The sequence below is a fragment of the Molothrus aeneus genome, chromosome 2 (genome assembly GCF_037042795.1).
Source record: "Molothrus aeneus isolate 106 chromosome 2, BPBGC_Maene_1.0, whole genome shotgun sequence".
Classification (NCBI taxonomy): domain Eukaryota; kingdom Metazoa; phylum Chordata; class Aves; order Passeriformes; family Icteridae; genus Molothrus; species Molothrus aeneus.
This window is the reverse complement of record NC_089647.1, coordinates 52529077-52550451: the sequence shown is the minus strand read 5'-3', so window position 1 is coordinate 52550451 and position 21375 is coordinate 52529077. Positions and strand designations below refer to the sequence as shown.

General features: G+C 43.1%; 1 protein-coding gene across 1 annotated transcript in view; it reads left to right on the top strand.

Annotated features, from left to right (window-relative positions):
- Nucleotides 1–1530: 1530 nt before the first annotated feature.
- Nucleotides 1531–21375, top strand: part of WDFY2 (WD repeat and FYVE domain containing 2) — a 63612-nt gene continuing 43767 nt past the window's right edge. The window contains exon 1 of the mRNA XM_066544954.1: nt 1531–1707. Within this exon, the coding sequence (XP_066401051.1) occupies nt 1571–1707 (137 nt within the window). The 5' untranslated portion in view covers nt 1531–1570. The remainder of the gene's footprint in view (nt 1708–21375) is intronic.

Below are 21375 nucleotides of genomic sequence, written 5' to 3'. Positions count from 1 at the left end.
CCAGACTTCAGTTTAAAATACAGTTTTAGATATATTCTGAAAACTAACAAGTATATAAATTTTCAGAGAGTACCTCATACCTCACCAAGCAGTGAGACAAGCATTTCTATCTGTAGGTCTAGCCTAGGATTGCAGGATCATCTACAGCAGAAAGAGGGTGGGTCTTTGACTCTTCAACAGTAGCTCCCTTCTAAGAATGATGAGGAAGAGATATTATCTAGTCCAATCACACATCCTCAGGGAAACAGTTGAGACTGCAGATTCATTTCCTGTAATCCAGCTGTTGCTGACCAGACCTTTCCCTCTACAGTACACTTGTGGACCTGTCATGTTTAGTTGAGAAAGCTTAAAAGTCTTGCTGTGGTCCTGCAGACACTGCTGGTTTGTTTAAGAGATTACTAAATATGGTGAAATTTCATTTCTGTCACAAGGAATTGACTTTATCTTTCCTCTGTTGCCTCTGTCTACTACATAGGCAACAGAAGTGTGAGTGGGCAATCAAGATTTGTCCTATTGCAGACGCTGCTGTGTTCTGCTCCTGGAAAAAAAAAAATAATCTCCCGATCTTGGATTTTTTTCATACCTGACTTTTCTTTTTCAGGAAAACCACTGCTCGTTTGGCTTAGTGTGGGTAAATGTAAAGTTGCAGCTGAAATAGCGCTTTCCAATCTGCTGACAACTTCTGCAATGTAGGACAGCAGCTCAGACATTGAGCATGATTTTCCAGAATCTTTCGAGACAGATTATGAAAGTTTGGCATATGCCTCGGGAGGAAGTTGCCTTTTCACTGATTTCAGCACAGAGCTTTGGGCAAGTGATCTGACTTTCCTGGAGCTCAATGAATCTGTCAGGAAAAGCGAGTGAAAAGAAGGCGCTTGATGAAAACGAGCTGCTGGAAGTCTGCTGCGTTTCCCTTAGGAATAAGCTTTCTGAAAGGGAATTTCTGCTGGCGCCGCTGTGCAGCCCTGCCTGCCAGCGTCCCTGTCTAATGCAGCAGAAAAAATCCCATGTTTACCTTCAGTCCCAGGAAAAACTAAGATAGGAGAATGTAAACACAGGGATGCAGCTACTTTTACGCAACATTCCGTTTAATCTTTACTCGCGTTGGGGTTTTATTTTCGCCCGGGCGACCACAGCAGTGTGGGACGGACCGCACGGAGCCGTACGGTGCCGACAGTCCATAACCAGGCACGGCTCAGAGAGGGGCGCGCTCCCCGGGCTGCCCCTGGGGCAGGCCCGCGGTGCTGGGAGGGCAGCCCTGGCAGGAGAGGAGCGCTCCCACCTCTGCCGGACCGCGGCTTTCCCTTCGCGAAGGCGCCGCTCCACAGCCCCGCTCTGCGAGATGGCGGCGGAGGCCGCCATTTCCCGCCCCTCCGGGCACCGCGCCCCACCCAGCCCGGCCCGGCCCTGCCCGCTCGGGGGCGGTGCCGCCGCGCTGTCCCCGCTTCCCAGGGAGCGCCCGGCTCCGGCAAGTCCCTCCTCCGCCTCGGCACTGCGGGCCGCCTCCCTCCCTCCATCCCTCCCCCGGCCGTAGCCTCCTCCGGCGGCAGCGGCGGTGCCCGCCGGCCCCATGGCGGCGGAGCCCCAGCCCAAGGCGCTGACTCGCAAGCCCCTCCTGCTCAACAAAGTGGAGGGCTCGCAAGAGGTGGTGAACATGGCAGCGATAGTGCCCAAGGAGGACGGGGTCATCAGCGTCTCGGAAGACAGGTACCGGGAGCGGGAGTTCGGCGGGGCCGCGGCGGGGGTCTGTCAGCTCCCAGCACTGCTGCCGGGGATGGTGGCAGTGCTGGGCCCGCGGCGCGGGGTCCTGGACGGTGATGCCCTGTCCCCGGCGGGAGGTGGTGGGTCCCGCCGCGAAGGGATGGGGGAGGCAGACCACCAGCATCCTTGTGCCACTGTAGACTCCACTGCTCGGAGCCCGAGCTAGCGTCAAGGTGGCGGTGGTCCAGCATGGGGACATTCCTTTAGGCAGACATCACGTCCCGGAGGGGAAGGAGCCTGGAGCAGGGGTCTTCAGCGAAGTGTCGCGCTCCTCCTCCGCCGCTGTGTGGGTCAGGACAGCGACCGGGCTGGGGCGCCGCTGAAACTTGCAGGACTTGAGTGACTTTTCTTAGCGTGGGAAAAATGGGATTTGAGATCCCCTTCATCACGAGGATTACCGTAGAGTCTGTGGAGATCTTTGACCTTGCCTGAAGATTGTGGTGGCATTGGCTGAAACAGTAGTTTTGGTTCCCGTTTCCCCTCTCCAAACGTTTCTTGGTAGTTGTTTAAAAATACCATGTATCGGCGATAAGATCTTGGAGTTAAATCCCGTCTTGAAAAGCTGCCAAGGAGGAGAATGCTTTCAGGCCCTTTAGCAGGGCTTTGCAGGGACTGAGGCTGCCCAGGGGCAACTCTGTCTCTTCTGAAAGAGCTCAAACTTAATTCAGCTCTGCAGCTTCAAAATTCTATCTTGGAAATCTTTTATTTCAAAATAAGTGCTTATTTTTCTTGCAGCATCTATAAGTAGTTATTTTAGGCGGGGTTTCTTTGCAGCTCAGGTGTACTGTGTAACCTGTGTCCTAAGATTGAAAGACACATGTAGTTGACCAGCATGTCAATATGTTTTGATACTCACGGGTATTTGGATGGACTGTTTCTCATGGATGCCTGTTGAGTGTCTGCTTTCATGTCTCTGCAGGCTTTCTGAAAAACTGACAATATTTTCTTTCATCTTTGTCCTCACTGTGACTTAGTTTTCAGCTGTCAAATATGTGCAAATTTAGGATCATTTAAGTTCACCTAAGCTGAGGTCTCCAAGTGAACTCTCATATGCCTGCTTGCAGGAGGAGCTGAGCTACTTAAAACAAGTATAAGGTCAAAGGAACCTTCAAGTAGAGTTTTACATTGTTATGTGATCACAGTTTTATTGTCTTCACATTTTTTATGTATTTAAAGTGACGTTGAATAAAGCTTGAGCTTGTTTTTGTTCATTGTAGCTTGTTAGGCTTACTTAGCCAATTCTTTTTACCTGTAAGAAGGTTTCCTGAACTTTATTTCCTCCCATATAGATGTCTCAATCTCTGCATCTTCCTTCACCTTAGCAAAAATATGTAACTTTAGTTGTTGATGACAGATTGATGCTCCAGGTTGATATTTCTATGTAGGGAAGGGAATTGATGAGACATCTTTATTTCCACTGAGATGTCAACTTCAAGAAACAAGCAGTGACGAAGTCAGGAGTTTCACACTAGGAAAGTCTGGAGGTTCCCAGGCTATTTTCTGTTTAAAGAAATTAACCAGGTAATGTGCCTGCTTTCGGGACTTGTTTGCAGCATCCTTGACATGCTCAAGCTATGATCCTGCCTTTTATTTATTCAGACATGAAGATGTTGGTTGATGGGTCTCTCATTTCCTCCTTGCATTAGCATTTCTATTGTAATTAAAAGATTAAGAGTAAAACTGACTTGGAAGAGTAGGAGGTTGGGAGTCTAACTTGCAGGTTTTAGGCTACCTGGGGTGAAAGCATAATTTGTCAGACTTTCAAGACCCATATATTATGATTAGGCTTGTGCAGATCCTTATGGCACCTTTTCCTGTTTGGTCCTGCCTTCTCCTGTCAATGTTGACATGATTGTTTAATGGCCACGGAATGTGGAGGGCTTTTAGAGCTTCCTGGAAACTGTTAAAGATCCTTATGGAGATGTTATCTGTCCTTTTACTTGTTAACCAAATAAGTGAGTTTTGTCCACATTTCCCAGCCTGTGATATGCACTGCTTATATGAGGAAAATGTTCTGAAACCTCTGCGGAGAACTTCAGCTGGAATGACTTGACATCTCCAGCAATTGCTTCAAGCTGGGAATCTTCTGTCCCTGAAGGAGGAATTGTTTTGCTGGTGAATGGCTGAACACATCATTATTGAAGTTGCTGGTAGTCTTTGCATACCCAACAGCTAGGTGCCACTTTAAAGGTTTTCTTTGCTGCATGGTGTGGCCCTGTGCACCTAAACCTTTAAAAGCAGGAGCTAGCTTGGTCTCTGGACCCAATTTTGTATGGCATCAGTGGTGTTATCTGGTTTTAAAAGACACAAAAGTGGTTTTAGCTTTGGCTTGCAGACATAGTCATGGATTTTATAGCCATGCATGTTTGTAGCACATACATGCATATATTTTAAGAAATAAAATTAAAACTATGTAATAATAGAGAGTGTGGTTTTTCCTCATAAAGAAAGAAAAGTAGGGGGAAAAGAAGGAATCGGGGGGCGAAGCAGGTTTACATATTTAACTAAATTCTCAAAACTTTGTATACCCAACAGGAGTTTCTTTTTAGTATGTGTCATTTGTACAGGTGATGCACATAGATTTTCTCTTCTGAATCCTGGTCACTTGTGATAATTGAGTGATGTTCATGGTGTCCTAATCTTAGTGGGTTTTCTAATTCTACATCTGGGCAAAATAGACTGAGCCTGTATCTACAGGACAGCTGGGATGCTTTGGAGGGATAAGGTATTTTGTGTTTTTCTTCTAAGAAGATGCACCTGTCTAGACAGGTGAGAGTTAAAATAGTGGCAAAATTTGATATCCAGGAATGTATAAATCTAATGCAAGATGACTCTAAGAAGTTACTAGCTTTCATCCATGCTCTTTCCCTGCCATGGAATCAACAGACATATATGTAGAGTCTTGAGTGATCCATAGCAGTGTATGCTCATGTGGAGCTAGAGTGGGATTTTCCTAATGTGCACAGCTGATCCTAAGCTGTCATCATCTTCCTCAGTGTTAAAAGCATGCACTTGTGTTTCAAAATTGCACAGCACCCTTGTCTTTTGTTGCCTTCAGAGGGAGACGTGGGTGTTGGGCATGTCTGAAAAGTAGGTCACTGGCATGTCAAGTTCAGACATATCTAACTCCATGCTCCAGAGAAGATTTAGTGTCATTAATCTTACCTAAGCATGGGATACGGTGGGACAAGTGCACTGACTCACCCAGCTCTCAGTGCAAGCAGTTCTCCCGGGTGCTGGCACACTCGTGTGTTTCTCAAGAGCCTGAAGAGCCTGCCAGTGCCGTGAGTGCCAGTTCAGCTGGGCCTCTGATGTGCTGATCATGTGTCACCCCTGTGCTGATCGTGTGTCACCGTGCGAGACTGGCAGGAAGGGCTGGGTGTCATCGTGGTAAACCTGCACTTTGCCAATAGCACTCTTTTTACCCCTAGCTGGATTGTAAGTGAGGAAAAGTTTCACAGAGGCTGGTGTAAACAGCCTTCCTGGTAATTATGAACTCTGCTCTGTGCCCTCTTGTGGGTGGGAGTTCTGTGCTCACTTCCATGCCACACACCTTCTAAATGTATGTGTTGCAGTCAAGAACTGTTCTCCTTGAACTGTTAACAAGAAGTAAAAGTTTTCACAGTCAACTGAAAATTGTCAAAATCCTTTTATTTTAAAAATGGGCATTCTAGTCTCTTGGTGAGAAGATATAGGAGAAAAATATTTATCCCTTATCACATAGCTTTTTTTTAATTTTTATTAAGGGAGTAGAGACCTTTGTATTCTCTATTACCTTGTATTATCTTAAGTTCTTTTTGAACTCAGTTGTCTCAGCTTCTTCATATGGATCACTGTATAAACAGTGAGCCCAGACTGCTTATCTTATTAGTGTCTTCATGTCACATAGAGAAAACTGTGCAGAGCTTGTATTGCTAGGTTTGGTTTACAGTTTGAGGATTTTAAATACAGATGTGCACTTCACCTGTTGTCCAAGGCTTGTGTTCTGGGTGTGCTAACGAGCAGATTTTTTAGGGGGCACGACAACTTAGTGTCCATCTTGTGTAAATGAAAATCTCTTTGCTAAACTAACAGTGGACTGGGAATGTGAATATGTGTATGTGACAAGAAATGTGGGAGTTGTCTTTGGCCTTGTGCTGACATGACTTCTAACATTGAAGAGAACTGTGATCTTTCCACCCTCAAGTATATCAAAAGCAATCTTTTTCTCCTTGTGGTTTTCCTGTCCAGATCCAGAACATTGAGCATACAGTGTCATAGTTCATGCCTGTGAAAAAGCTCTGATGGAAAGGTAGGATTCTTCACACAGTGCTGTATTCAAGCAGGGTGCAAGGGACCACAGACCCTTGGTAAACTGTGTTTCCTTTCTCCTGTGGTGGAAAGTGATTGCTTTGTGGTAGAAAGTGATTGCTTTGCCCAGCAGTGTGATTGCTGTACAGGTCTGTAATTCTTATCTAAACACAGGGTTACATCACTGATTTCTGCTCTGCCTTGTGTGTGGCTGTTGGCTCACAGCAGAAGTGCAGGTGCTGTGAGAACTGATTTTGATGCTGTCTGCGTGTACTTATCAGTCTAAGCCTGTAGGTTTCACACCCAGGTGATTGCAGTATGAGCAGTAGCTCAAGCAAGGCAGAAGGTGTGGATGCTCTTTAAAAGTGTAAAAGGACTTGTTCCGGCCTGGAGGTTCTTTAAATTTTGGTAAAAACATCAGTCACCAATAAAATTGTTGATAGGAATTGAAGAGACCTAGTGCTGTAGATGGAATTTGGTTGCTCTCTTATTTTGTGTGTGTTTTTAAACTAAGTTTTTTGGATATGTCGTAATTAGATGAGTATGTGTTTGGAATAAAGGTCAGGGTGGAGGTTAGTGCTGGCTGTTTGCAAGGAAGAAGCGGATGCTGGCAAGAGGCTTAAGAGAGAAGATAGGAGGTCCAAAAGTGCTTGGAAACAGACATTGTTGCAGATGTTGAAAAGTACTTGTTCCGGATTTGACTAACATGTATCCTGTTGAGATGCCAAAATCTGAGACTAGCACATAAAATGTCTTGCTGAGTGCTTGTTGGGAGTGATAAACTCCAGTTATTAACTCGTGGGAGACCTTGCAATGTTCTGCTTTTTTAACTCTCTGCGCCAGTTTCTGCCACCACCTCTTGAAGTTTGTCCGAGCTTGTGGATCCCTTGCCTTAAAGATGCTCTCCTCCTGTGTGTCAGTTAAAGATTTAAAGCACAAGAATTTAGTATCATCTCTCTGATCTGAGCTGTCTTGAAACTACTAGCTCATGTAGGTCAATGCACAGATTGATGAAACTTCTTCAGTTGTGTTGTTCTGAGCTAAGGGCCCCCGTGATGAAGTTCATGTCTTAATTTCAAGACAACAGCTGCAAAAATGTGTTCTGATGTGACTTGGACCCAGCTTCAGCAGCACAGTTGGGAGAGTGGCACCTTAGGTCCTTGAGCCTTTTGAGTTAGAGGTGCAATGGCTTTTAGTCCCCTCTCTGTTTTAGAGATTATTCCTTCTATAAAAGATGTGGGTGAATTTATCTTATCTTACAAGCTTTATTTGAAATAAGAAGAGCTACTTAATACACCTTCTTTTTACCTCCTGATAGCCTCTTTTTCTGCCTGTTGCTGAACAGTGTTCTTGATTCAGCAAGTTTTGGGATGATGCATCTGCTTCCCGTATTAACCAGTTCTCATTTTTCTGCTTGTCTTCCCTGACACCATCTTAATTTCCCTGGCATCTGTTTACACAGAGACTGGATCTCTCATCAGTGTCTCACATCTCTCAGGCTTGGTGACCTTCCCCTGCAGTCTCTCCAGTTCGGCAGCTGAACAGTGCTTCTCGCCAAGAGGGGACTGACTGCACAATGCCACCTCTGTGTGTGGCCTGTGGACCCTGAAAGAAGAACAAATGCCAGTTATGGAGTCAAGAGATGCAGTACAGAGATGGCATATAACTAAAAATGCACTGTTGCAGGAAACTTGTTGGTTTTTCTCCTCAAGATAAGGATGTCTAGAGGAGGCAGTGATGCTGCAACACAGAATGGCTACAATATCTTAAACTAAAGGAATTGCAATGGTTTTGAAGCTACTGAGCTATTTAAGTAAGGCTGACCTTTCATTGTGGGTCACTTAGCAGACTGAAGGTCTCAAATAGCATGTGACCATTGTAGCACAATAGAAATATGTCAGTAGCTTGTTTGAGCTACTTTACACTATTTTGTTTACTGAGACAGACTCTTTTCTTTCCCTCTCTCCAGCTGCCCTGGTGCCTGCATGGTATCTGCCAACACTGATCTGTGCATAGATTTCCCAGCAAGATCTTTTAGCTGTGTGATACTACGTGGAAGAGAATTGCTCAAAAGTGGCACAAGTTTTGTAAAATGGTGTTTGTAACAGCCCTGAGAGAAGTCAGAAAATACATGGCAGCTCATAGATCAAATGGAAAGGAGAGAGTAGGGGGGCACTGCGTTGGTGCTTGCTGGTGCTTCCATGATCAGGAGCTCTAAAAGCTTCTTAAATGATGAGCAATTCCCTAAGGGGAGCAACTGGCTTTTGTACAAGTGTCTTCTGTACATCACTGTGTTCTGTGCACTGTAACCTCTCAGACACTGAAGGATTATTTACCTAAAAACACTGCTTTGCTCTTTTTGCTTCATCACACTCTGCCCAAATATGAGTGGGTTTGTATAAAGCTTCTGGTATCTGCATGTATTTGCCCAGGGATTTGATAAGAATTGGAGCAGTCCATAATGCAGTCTGTTGCAAGACCAGAAGCAAGAAAAAACCCAGCTGTTTCCCTACTGCATACCGTGTGAGGAGTGATGGATGCAGCCATGCACTGCTGGATGTGACAGGATGGGATGGGGCACCATGGGAGGGAATAGGAGCAGCAGGCATGGAGTATTGAGGATGCATAGCAGGGTGCATCCTGTTCAGCAGAGCCTTGTCCTAAATGGAGCATTTTAGGAAAGAGAAAACAAAGCTTCCTTCTTTATACTTTTGTGAGGTAAAGAAATTATGTGAATGGGAAAACTGTAAAACAAACATCCATACAGGAATTAAAGGTACCCTTGCAAGCAGTTTGGGTGAATAGCTGGAGCAATCCTGGAGAAGGAAAGGGACAGTTTTGTGAAAGAAGTAGCAGGAGAGGGCAAGTTTACCAGACAACCCTCCAGGCAGGGACCTTTACATAGTAACGAAGCCATATGCATCTCTTGGGGTTCTTCATATGTCACAATCTGCATGCCTGATAGCTTGAAACAACACATAAATAATGGCCAAAATTGATATTGGACTGTCAGAAAACAAATAATACATTTTACAAATTAGACTGTGCCAAAATTTGAGATGGACAAAATACTGCCTTCATCCTCATGAGAGGGAGAGCAGTTGTGGAGGCTGGGCTAAAAAATGTGTTGTTTCAATTTTTCTCTTAGTCAGGCTGCAGGAAATAGCATTGTGTAACTAACCTTGGCCAGACTTTGAACATATGGGCTTTGCTTGTCACATCATGTGTATTCACCACTTAAATTAAGTTTTTCAGGGAACTCTTAAGGTTTGGAGCACTGAATCGAAGGCGATGCCAAAGCACAGTTCTGGGTAAAAGCACTGCTGTTCTGCTGCCAGGTTTACTGCAAAGTTTTGTCTAATGTTGTCTTTTATTCTCCAAGTCCTGTACCATACCCTCCTATTGTGAGGTGAAAGATCAATATACTTAGCAGGTTTTTGCAATAACAGTAGTGATCGATCAGCCCCAGAAAGCAATGCTTTTGACCTTTAAAGGAATGTAATCATGGTTTCATTAGGAGTGGAGTCCTGTGGCGAGAAATCTGAGAAAAGGCTGTCCTAATGTGAAGTGGCCTATTTTGCCATCAGGTTGAATTATCTGGATTCAGGTGACAGAACAAGTACAGTGCTTTGTCTTGAAGGGATATGGATAGAAAATCCTTGCCCATGTTGAGAACGTGAGAGATAATGAGATTTTGCACCTCTAGCAGTGAGTGCAAATGTGGTAAATTTACCTTTGGCTTCAAATTCACTTATAATAGCAAATAAAGCTTTAATTGTATTCTTAAGCAGGAGGTGCATCTGCTTTGTGGAACACTTTGTGGGGCCTTAAAGTTTGCGCTCATTTTGCTTATGTGCCAAATTATCCTCACTTTATCATTTTCTTCTTGATCCTAAGTGTTATTAATCAATATCTTCTCATTCCCATACCCCATTCATTTTTCCCATCCAATACAGAGAAAAACTCAGCCTCTCCTCTCAGCTCTGTGTACTGCAAGAGCAAATGTGGGCTGTGGAGTCATCCAATGACCGGTTCAAATTGACATTCCAAAGGCTTCATGTTTTGCAGCACCATGTGCATTGAGTTGTATAGAATAAAAGTAGGATTTCCAAGGAGATGCTTTCAGCTTTAAGGCAAATGGCCTGTGGTCCAGCCTAGCTTTTGCTGCATGCAGGGTTGGCTAAAGGCAGCTGCAGCATTTTGATGGCAGTGGAGGTCCTCTGCACGTCTTGTTTGGATTTAGGAATCATTCCTTGGCTTCACTCACTCTTTCAGCAGCTCCACCAACAATAAGCAGTTGTCAAAGTATGATTGTCCTTCTGCAGTTACTGAAAGTCCAGCAGGAAAGGTCATGCCTGTGCTATTCTCCAGCATCAGGCATACAGCCCTTGTGCCTGTTCTTGTCATGTTGGTCCCATTGCTTCAGACTCCTGTGGCACTTGATCAGGCTTCACCATAACCTGCTTTCTCCTGGCCAGGAGCTTAATGGGAGGTGAAAGGGTCTTTGCTGAATAGTCCTGTGTTTTTCTGATAGAGATAAATGCTCTCTATGCTTTTAATCTGCCATGGGAACAATTTACTTTAGCTTAGGCAGAAACAAATACTGATAAAAACTAGAGATCTAAGTAGGGCAATGTGGTAGTACTAACATGGGGAAAAGAGGACTAGAGCAGTGTCAACATTAATTATGCTGAGGGCAGAGGGTGAAGAGGTAATGTATCTGTCAAATCAAAATTGACACCTTTGACTTTATTGGCCCCTGATACAAAATTTAATTACTGAAATTAAGAAGTTAATACTTTTTGCAGCAGTCAAGTGACATATTTTATTCTGCTCCATTGAGACCTATGTCCCATTCTGTCAGAACAACTACAATTCAGCCCAAAAAGAGTATTTTGGGTCTACCAAAGTCTTGCCTGGGCTGTCATGTGTGTTGCCTTAGCAGCTGGGAGTTTTAGTGCTGTCTGGTATTACCTCAAGTTTTCTAAGTTCTGTTACATCTGAAGTTTCTGAGACTGCATGAGCTGGCATTGGCAGCTAAGAATGGACCTATGCTGAATTCCCTCAGGCAGGAGCAAGCAGGGAAAGCAGCTCATGTAAGAGTATCAGCTGCAGTGGGTGGTAGACCACTAAACTTGGAATTATCTGTTACATACAGAGGTTGGTTACACAATGTATAGGCGCTAATCCATTTCCAATGAAGAATTCAGTCTCTTCTCTTCAGGAAATGAATCAGACTTCATAAACTGATCTCTTCTTGGTAACTTCTGTAACTGCCAGTGAATGAATGTGAATAAATTAATCCATCATCATGCTTTGAAAATATCAACTGATAAATGATCCTGCCAGATTTCCAGCAGGGACAGACCCATACAAACACTGAACTTCCAGCCTGAAACTCTGATCTCTGTTGTTGCCAAGTTTATTTGTAGCCAAAAGGCCAAAGCACATAAAATTACAGTGACCTTGCTGTTGCGCTTGGAGTACCATGGCAGTCTGAGCTGTGAAGCACCAGCAGGTGAGGAGCCATGTTGGGATGGGCTGTTGCAGAGATCTTCTCTCAGCTGTTCTGCAGGCAGGATTTCTACAGGCTGCCTAGCTGCAGACTGCTCTTGGGGAGTATTTGAGACCTCTGTGTTTGCCATTTCATCTTCCCCTTTGCACAATCTTTATGTTTGCTAATATGGTTGGGGAGCACAAGACCAGGGGAAGGGAGGAAATCCCTTGCTAGCTTGTACTATTAAGTGTTGATTTTGGAGTGGAAGATGAAAAGTAAGGGTAGGGGTTTTTTTGTTAAATAAGAAATGCTGTGAATGCTGTTGGTCAAGGTCCTTTGGTTTCCAGCAATAAACTTTTTCACAAATACTGTTGCTAACCCATATTATATACCAGAGAAAGGAGTAGGAAAAGGGAGCTATGAATGTACTGATTGTTTAAAAAAATTACATGCTGTAGTGGCTGAAAAATGCATGACTTTCATCTGAATTCTGAAAGCTCCTCTGTGATTTCAGATGCTTTTGCTCCTTCTTTTCCTTCTTCCTTTGTTCTTTAGTAGATGAAAGAGAAGCCTGGTGAGGATTTCCTTAGTAAGTTTTTGTGACCAGGAAACCAAGCCAAGAAGTTGTCATCTCCAACTAGTTTCATCCACAGAACCCTTTTGATCACAGCTTATAGTCATTCTTCTAAAAACCTGATGACCTAAAACCTCTTCTTCAAGGAAGTAGGCATGAACATTGTTGTCTGGTTTTTATGAGGTGTGAACAAACCTGAATGGATGGCCCAAGGACTGCAATTATTGCGGATACCAGCAGGAAGCATGGCTAAACCTAACCAGCAGCTTGGTCTGCCTTGGTTGTTGTTTCCTGTGGTCTTTCCTGTGCTCTAAAATCAAACTTGTGTTCACATGCCCTTTTTGACATGAGCAGACATTTTTACATGGTTTTAAGAGTCAAATTCTTTTAGAAAAAAGTGTTATACAGGTGTTAACTGTTAAACAGGTGTTAAGCACAAAACCTGTATTAAGTGTGTAGGCAAGTGTTTTGTGTGCAAAATTATATGGGAGAAGTAGATAAACAACCACTGACAATTCTGGAGACAGGAAAAGCAAAGGGCATGGGTAATTGCTTAGTGATCTGTGTTTGTGTTTAGCATGTGGATTAGAAAGTGCAAACAGTGGTTTCAAAAAGTGGTGTGTGTGCATGTATTTACACCTCAGACTCAATGGTATTTTTCCAGAAGTAAATGATACTGCCTGTGTTTGAAGGCACACTCCTGATTTGCAAGCTGGTTGTTGTGATATTCTGAAGCATTATCCTGGCAATGGTCATCTTTTTGTTTTGAGTTTCATTTCCTTTTATTGCTGTGTATGATAACTTCAAGCTGAAAAATGGTGTTTATTCAATTATTGACCAATGCCATTATACTGACATCAGACTAATAAAAATGGAGGGAAAGTGGGAAAATATGGACCACCTTGAGATAATATTGTGGTGTACAATGTAACAAGAAAGAAGAGTTCTTATGAGGGTAAGCACCAAACCCCTTGTTCTCACTTCCCTGTTCTTTTAGACAAGCCCAGTATTGAATAAGATGCTTGGTGTGCACAGGAATCAATACTGTTTCCTTTTTTTAATGGCTCTGTGAACCAGCTGGGAGAAATGGGCTGCTGAACCCATGGCCAGCAGCTATAGTGACTGTATTTCTAATCAATTAAATAGTGCAGGAGTATATTTCAAGCATGGGGGTCTGTCTGGCTGTGGTGTCTCCTTGTTGGTATCAAGCACTGTTCTTGCCACGAGCCAATTTGCACAGCATCAAACAGTACCCATACAGGGTTTGGAAGTCAGCTTGTACCAGGGACTGTTCCCAGGACGTAGCTCACATGCAGCTGCTGTTTCCCTGCCAGGTGGCCTCACTGCTGGAGGCTGGTCCCAGGCCTGTGTCACTTATTAATGTAGGTGTGTTTCACATCTCCCGGAGCACCCAGGTCATGCGGCTGTTCCTCCTGGTAGGGTATCAGATTGCCTACAGGAAATTCATTCTGTGATTTAAAAAAAAACAACCCCAAACCAGCTAAGCCACTGGTTTAAACAAGACTCAGCCCTTGAAGCTGTCATGCCTGTAAACATTTCTGGTGGTTGGAGATCTGTAACAGTAAGATTAAAAAAACCCTGAATTTGAGACCAAAGTATTTTGAGCTTCTCAAGATAACTTCAGCCAGACATCCAGAGGAGGACAGGTGTCCCATGGCCCCTGTGCTGAGCAGAAGTGCATGTGCTTGCCAAATTCCTGTGTGCGACATTAGCCAGTGACCTGCAGGGCTGCAGCCAGGGCTGGAACCCAGCTGGAGCACTGAAGTGGCATTCATGGCCTCTGTGGCCAAGTTCTCTAGTCAGACGTCCGTGCTCACTTCCTGCACCACAGGAGGCCCAAGCATTGGACTGTAACCAATGTGGATACATCTTCTGGCATTCCCCAATAGCTGGCAAGACATGTTTTCTCCATGAGTCTTTGTTTCTGACACCCAGGGATGTATCTTTGGCCAGTTTGAGAAGAGCATTGCATGTCCTGTAGGTCTGGGAGATGGGTCATGAATGCTTCCTTATATGCCAGTTCCTTCCCTGCTTACACCATCCCAGGGTGGCATCCTTCCAGTGGGCTTGGTGTCATTGCAGCTGCATTGTGCCTGCCAGTAAAAGTTACCCAGGTTTGTTCTAATAAATGTGACAGTCCCTTCACTGTTTCAGGCCATGTGGAAGCTTTGGTCCTGTATTTTTGAAGTCATAGAACAGTGCTAAGCTGAAGTAATGACCAATTTTGAAATACAAGTCACCAATCATGTGCATCTGAAACACCGACAGTTGGATGTTAGGTGCTGAAGAGAGAATTTTTCATCAGGGCCATCCAAATCTAGAGCATAGCTTGAAGAAGATCGAGGAAATCCAGAGACCCTCTGCTGGGAAGTTTTACTTAAGCATTACATCTTTGAAAAGACCTTCAGTCATAAAAATTACATTTGTGCTCCTTTCAATTCTTAAAATACTTGAAATAAGACAGATGTACAGTGGTCACAGACCTTACCCCAAGCAGTTTTCTGCCCATACATTTGGTATTGCTGCCAAACTATTGTAGAAAACTCAAATAGGTTTTGCAGGTTGTATTAAAACTTCAAGGAGAACAGAAAATAAGAAACTTCCATTTCCTAATAAAACTGGTGATGCCACAAAGAAACTATGAAGAGGAATAGTTTCCTCTTCATAGCTTGTGAGCTCCTCTAATAGCCTCGATAGCTTGTGAGCTCCTCTAACTAAAAAAAGCAAGGAAACTTCAGACACAATAATTAAATTAGTCTTCAAAGCACATTTTCAGTAGAAAGTACTTTATAGCTAGAGATGCTTGTTCTATAACTATCAAGGTCTCTCTTGTCCAAGCCTTGTCTAGTTTAACTGACACTGATAATGTAATAGAAGTTAAAGGTGTTGTTGAGGCGAAGTGTTGTGGGGAGTCTCTTCCATAATCTTACAGTTTTTGTACAAGCTGTTTCCATTTGAGTATCTGGTGAATGATTCACACAGTATTTCAGTCCTCTTTTTTCTTCTCCTTTACCCACTGTTTTGGGGAGAGTGATGTGTCTCCTATTAGAAAGAAATCGTAATTTCCTTTTGCTTCAATATGCAAACAAACATCAAAATTGTCGTGGCTGGTTTCATCCTGCTCCAGTGTCACTTGAGAGTTTTGCTGCTGACCTTGGGAGTGGGATCAGCTGAGCGTTTCAAGAGGACAGGTGATACTTGGATTCCTGGAGGAGTGAGTGCATGTACTTCTGCACAAGGATGATAGATTTCCCTTAGCTGTCATGGCCACAGTAACTGGATGGGGCAGCAGCAGAGTCAGAAAATACGTGTTGGATGCAGCATCATTGTTCTGACACTCTCTGGCATGGTGCTATCCTGTGGCAGCTGTGTTCTTATCTTCCTGAACTTGACCCAAGTTGCTAAGCTGGGTTTTGTGTCTTGGAGCCAGGCTTTCCAGTGGCAAGGATTATTGGACTTGCCTTGTCTTCCACAGTCTGTTGCTGTTCCCTCTGGGATTGTGAAGGAATTTATATATTCTTGGTTTTTTTCTTGTGTGGCATATTTTGTTGTAGGAGCCTTTTGTATTTTCTAGGAAAAGTTTCTTGTTTAGTTTTTAATATTACTTTACTGTTCTCAAGATTGTTGATCTGAAATTCTCTGGTACAGGTCCTCTGACACTAAGGAAATGGTGTCAGAGTATTTTAGCCCAGCCTTGAGTTGTTATAAGATTATGATTGCTTTTTTAAGGCATCAGAGGATCAAGGAAACAACAAAATTTCCTTTAAATCATGTATATCTGGAATACCCAGGACATAAGAGTTGTACAATAATATTTATAGTATTTTTCTACAAACTCTGCTGCTTTTACTGTACTACAACATTGCACTGTCTTACTTTGGACACAAATAGAAATTCTACTTGGCCTCCATTGCATAAAATCTTGTAGAAACAATAATTTTAACCATAGACTGAGAGAAGCATATTTTGAGTCAAAATTAAGTTACAAATAGCTATCAATTTTGTAGACATAACAAAAAGTAGCAGAACAAAATATCTAACTTAGCTCTCTCCTTCCTGAGAAACTGATATTCTTTTCTGAAATCAAATCATAGTGACAGTGGTGTTGCTATTTGGCAACATGATCTGTTTACATATTATCTGAAAAAATTAGGAAAAATCATCTGCTAAAGCTGGAAGTTGAAATGGAAAGACTTCCTTGTAGAAAGAAAGAATGACATGAATGTGTGATTATCCATCCTGCCTTGCAGAGAAGTTTACTTCTTGTTCAGTCAGTGCATATTCAGCTTGATGCTATGAAAAAATGTAACTGCTATGAAAAAAATCTAACTGCTACATCTTTGATAAGCTTGTACAGTGTGGATTGGCTTGCACTGGGGTGTTTCATGGGAATCTCACTTTTCACTACCTACCTCTATAGTGGAAGCAGAACTCCCACAGCTGTGCTCTTACCATAGACCTCTTGGACTTTGGTATCATTGTCTGAAGTTCTCTTGTGGTCCTGCTTTCTCTAGATGTCCAGGACTGATTTAGAAACATCCCAAACATGGTTTTTATCTTTCACTAATAGTTATTTTTGTAAATATTTCCTGAACAGGACATTGATTCTCTGTGTTTGTTTAGTCAAAAGATAAGCTGCTTTGAACAGAAAATATTTTATTCATGGGACCCAGTAATAACTTGACTCAAGTTATTACTCAAGGGGAAGAAAAGAGAGTAGGAATTTAAGAGCCAGGGTTGAGACTTGAAACTTTCCATGAACACTGCAGAGGAAGGCAACAGAGGTGGAGCTTTTTCTCTTCCTTAAAATATGTATACATTTTGCAGTATGCAGTTGGGGAAAATAATGCTTGACATTGAATTCAGATAGCCTGCAATAGTCATAACTTCCTTTTTCAAACTGTTGTTTCTTTTTCTCTATGCATGTTTCACAGCAATAGATAATGAACCTTTATTTGTCTTAAATGCAAAAACCAGTTCCTGTCTGTTGAAAGTAAACAGACCCTAAAGGATTTAGTGCCCCAAGTAACAGAGCAAGAACTTTGTATTTGTGAGGTATCAAGGTAAGTGCAACTGCACTTTGGGGAAAAGCCTTAATGTGAGAAATACTTTCCAATTTACAAATTTGGAGGGTAGCTGTTGAGTGCAGCTGTTAGGTTTTCATTGCCCTGTATGTCACCATGCTGCTTTGTAAATGCATCATGTGGAGCTGGACTTCTCCCCTTTCTTCTGTGAAAGACAATCAACATGCACAAAGCTGCCCTGCTGCCACAGTATTTGGGGGTGGTGGGAGACTCTTGAGCTCTGAAGGGTTTGTCTTCAGCCCATTACCTCCATTTGGATAGACCTGTTATTACCAAAACTCTGTGCTCTTTCAGTTTCTTTGTCTGAGTGTTATGAACCAGATGTTTGCTGCCATCCTTACTGCAGGCTTTGTATTGTTTGTACTTTATATCCTGTTCCCTACTGCTGTCCTGTTCCATTTGTGTCCTATCTCTAACTCTTCTCAACTCACTTTCTCATTTCCTCACCTTCCTGCTGATTAATTCTCTCAGTGACTCTTCTCTTATCAATTTGGAATTCAAAAAAGGCAGGCTGTCTCCTTCCTGCATGAACTTGGAGCAGCTGCACATCCTTGCTAGTGCTGCTAAATATCAATATCCAAGTCAGCTGATATGAAAGTGAAATGGGGCAGCTTGGATCAGGAAAATCGTTGACATCAGAAATTGGTAAAAACCACCTTGTATGTTGGTCATGTGAAAAGGCATTTAGTGTGTTTAGCTGGTTTCATCTGCCAAGTGCTGCCTTCTGAAAACCTGAAGTACCTCCTCTATGCTTCTGCGGTCCAACAGAGTCCACAGTAATTCCCAGTTTATTGCTAGGTTTTTTAAAACCTGTTTAAATGTTATTAAAATGCATTGAATTGTTATGAGTAATTGAGAGTCGGTGGATGTGTGATGCCTCCCAGACATGAGGGAGTGGGATGGGGTGCTACAAGCAGGAGAGAAATGGAAATCAAATGGGAAGAGTTTCTTTCATTTGCATTGGGTGGGGGGAATGGCTATATTTGCCTTTGCCCTGCTGCTTCAAAGCTGACTTGGTGAGGAAGGGAACATCAGCTGCTTGAGGAGGAACCTGCGCTACCTCTGCAGTTGCTTGTGGGGGTGCAAATGCTGAAGGCTTGCTGCTGCCAGGAGAGGTGACCTTGGTAGCCTCATACCTGCTGGTTAATGGGTGTTCCTGAAAACAGAAAAACAGGGATGCAGAGGGAGTATCTTCACCTTTCCCACAAACACATGCACATCTGAAGCTTAAATTCTTGCCAATAGCATGAATAATTTTAAAAGGCTAAGTCTAGCAAGACTTGTAAATTGCTGTCAGCTGTTGTTGAACCAGATGCTGGAGGCAAAACTCTGGGGAGAGAAATAGCATGGTTGAAATGTGTGTTAAAATGAAAGGTGCCAGAGGAAGAGACAGTGTGGGAGAACTGATGGCAGTACAGAAAAATAAGCTCTAAGCTTTTAAGAGCATGGCTTGGAAGTAACTGGCTATTGGACTGTCTTCTTTGGTTCCTATGTTCTAAGGAGTTAATGGTTGACCACTGGAAAAGGTAGAACACAGATCTTCAGCATTCACTGGCTTTTTAATTAGCATGATGTAGCTGCCATACCATGAATCTTTGTTTCCTCCTACAGAAATATTTTCCTTTCAAAAACGGATCAAACAAAACCCTTAAATGCTTGAAAAAAAGAAAAAGGGAAAAAGGGAGTAGGAAAAGCAAAGACAAACCTTGATCTTTCAGACTTAAGAGTGTGAAGCAAGTATTTTATGGTGCAGTGCCAGGGGGAAAGGTGCATTTGTGGAATGATATGGTTGTGCATTTCTAACAACCTTTGCTAGCTTGTATTTCCACTGCGCTGTGTAGATGATGAATATATGTGTGCTTCCAAAGCAACCCATTTGTTCACTGCAGTGTTCGAGGTAATAACTGCTCTCAGTCTTTCCTGTAAACTTGTTGTTCCTGTCTATTGGTGTTATTTACAGCTAACTGTCCATCTGATCTGTTTTAGGGGCCAGATCCTGTCCACAGAAGAGCTCTGTCTAATAATTTGTCTCCTCCCCTCCAAGTGGAATGAAAATTGATTCTAAATACTGGCCTCCATGTGCCCTTCCTCCCTCTGATGCTCAGTAGTTGGGCCATCTCTCAATTAAGTAAACTGCTTAACCTACTGCAGATTGTTAATAATTTACATTTCTTGATAACTGCTCAGAAATTGCAAACATCCCTCCAAAGCTCACCGTGTGTGCCTGATAACAAGACACAATTTACTTCTATTAGATATGACATGTGGAAGAGACTCACTGGACTGTCGGGTCATTCCTGGGTGTTTTCAGCATGTCCCAGATACCAGGACAGGAGAAAGGGAGGAGGAACTGCTTGACACAGCAGAACGCGCATCGATTTTGAAACTAACAGAGGGGGTTTTAGTCTGTGGGATGGGTATCTCGTGGCTTGAGGTGACTGGACAGGTTGTCTCTTTGCATAGTAATTTAACTGTCTGTAAGGAAGGCTGTTCCCCCCTCCCTGCCTTCTATGCAATCCTGTCTGACCTGCAAAAAAGTCAAGCCAGAGTTACAAACATGATTTCATTTTTCAGGTGGTGCTGAGCCTGCAAGGCCACAGGATCAAAAGGGACCCTTCTCTTATTTACTGTCTTTACCCCACCTCAGCTCATCTTTTTCCCCAGCAGATGTTCTGAGCTGATTTTATGCTTTACCTAACAACACAAGGATTTACTAGCCCAGTGTGTTGTCTCTTGCTGTCTTCTACCTTGTATTACCATCTAAAATCCAGTGTCCTCTGCCAAGGTCAGCAATAGATTGGGTCTGCTTCAATCTGCTGCCATTCTCTGCTTCCAATGGCCCTGGAAAAGGCCAAGTCATTACTTCAGACACCTTTCTTTGCACTGTCTATGCTAACTGGTAGCCTTCCACTGGAAGGCAACATCCATAGATGCAAATGCCCCATCCCTGAAAGTGTTCTAGACCAGGTTGGATGGACCCAGCCTGAACTAGTGGAAAGTGTCCCTGCCCATGGCAGGGGGGTTGGAAGTAGGTGGTCTTTAGCTCTCTGGCAAGGAACTTCATCTTTATTCAGGATGGGTAAAGTTGGTCAGGTTTTTCCAGTGATCATGTAGAGTTGCCCACTGTTTAACTCAGCAATAACTTTGAAAATCCTTGCTTTGAAATTATTTTGTCTTGAATCCCTGATTCCTGTAAATATATAAATATTGACACCTTTATTGTAATTACCATGCCCAGTAGCATGTAGTAAGTGCTTACTACTTCTGAACCTGAAGATGTTATGTTTTGTATTAGCTTGTAATAAGATTTAAAAGTGAGAGGCTGCCAAGCAGAGAAGCATGTCTTTAGAGATGACTTTGTCTCACAACCTCAAATCTATTTCTTCCAAGATAATACTGGTATTTCCCCTATGATTGGCAGCAGTAAAAAATCTGGAGGATGCAAGCTGAGACAGCATCAGGACAGGAATTGCAACCCTCTAAAAAATTGCCAGAAAAGTAAGGTAGTAATAAGGTGCCAGCAAAGAGGTTTTTATAATATTTGATGCTTTTGCCATGAACCAGAATCTGTCCCTTATAGCAAAGAGGAAGTCACCCTTGAGACAGTGACCAGGTAATTGAACTGAAGTTGCTACAGGCTTTGTTGGCTTGGTCAATCACCTGAGCAGTGGTGTCCTATCAGGACACAGTTCCACCAGGCATCTTTTCAAGACTGCACTGCAATATGTTGCACCATTTCACATATTTGAAGAATGTATTTTTTGTACCTGAGGAGAGATGGTCTTGTGTCTTCCCTACGCTGTTGCAATGGACAAGGCTTTCCTGTCCTGTTTTCACAAGGGGAAAGCTTGATGCAAAGGGTCAAGGTTTTTCTTGGTATTTGATAGTCTCTGCCTATTGCTCTCCTTTACAATTTTCTTTCCACCTCTCTTGCCAGAAACATGTGGTTCTGGGATTGCCCTTGAGAGCTGTGGCTGACAAATCCTCTGTTCCCTTCCCTAACAGTCTGGACTAGTTGTCTAACCCAAATTAGCAGATAAGCTGATTGGGTCTGGTGAGATGTGGAGTGCACAAGAAATTACTAAGTGGATAGCAGTGTATTGCAGAGAGAATCTAATAGTGATAAATATATTTTTTTCTCTTTCATC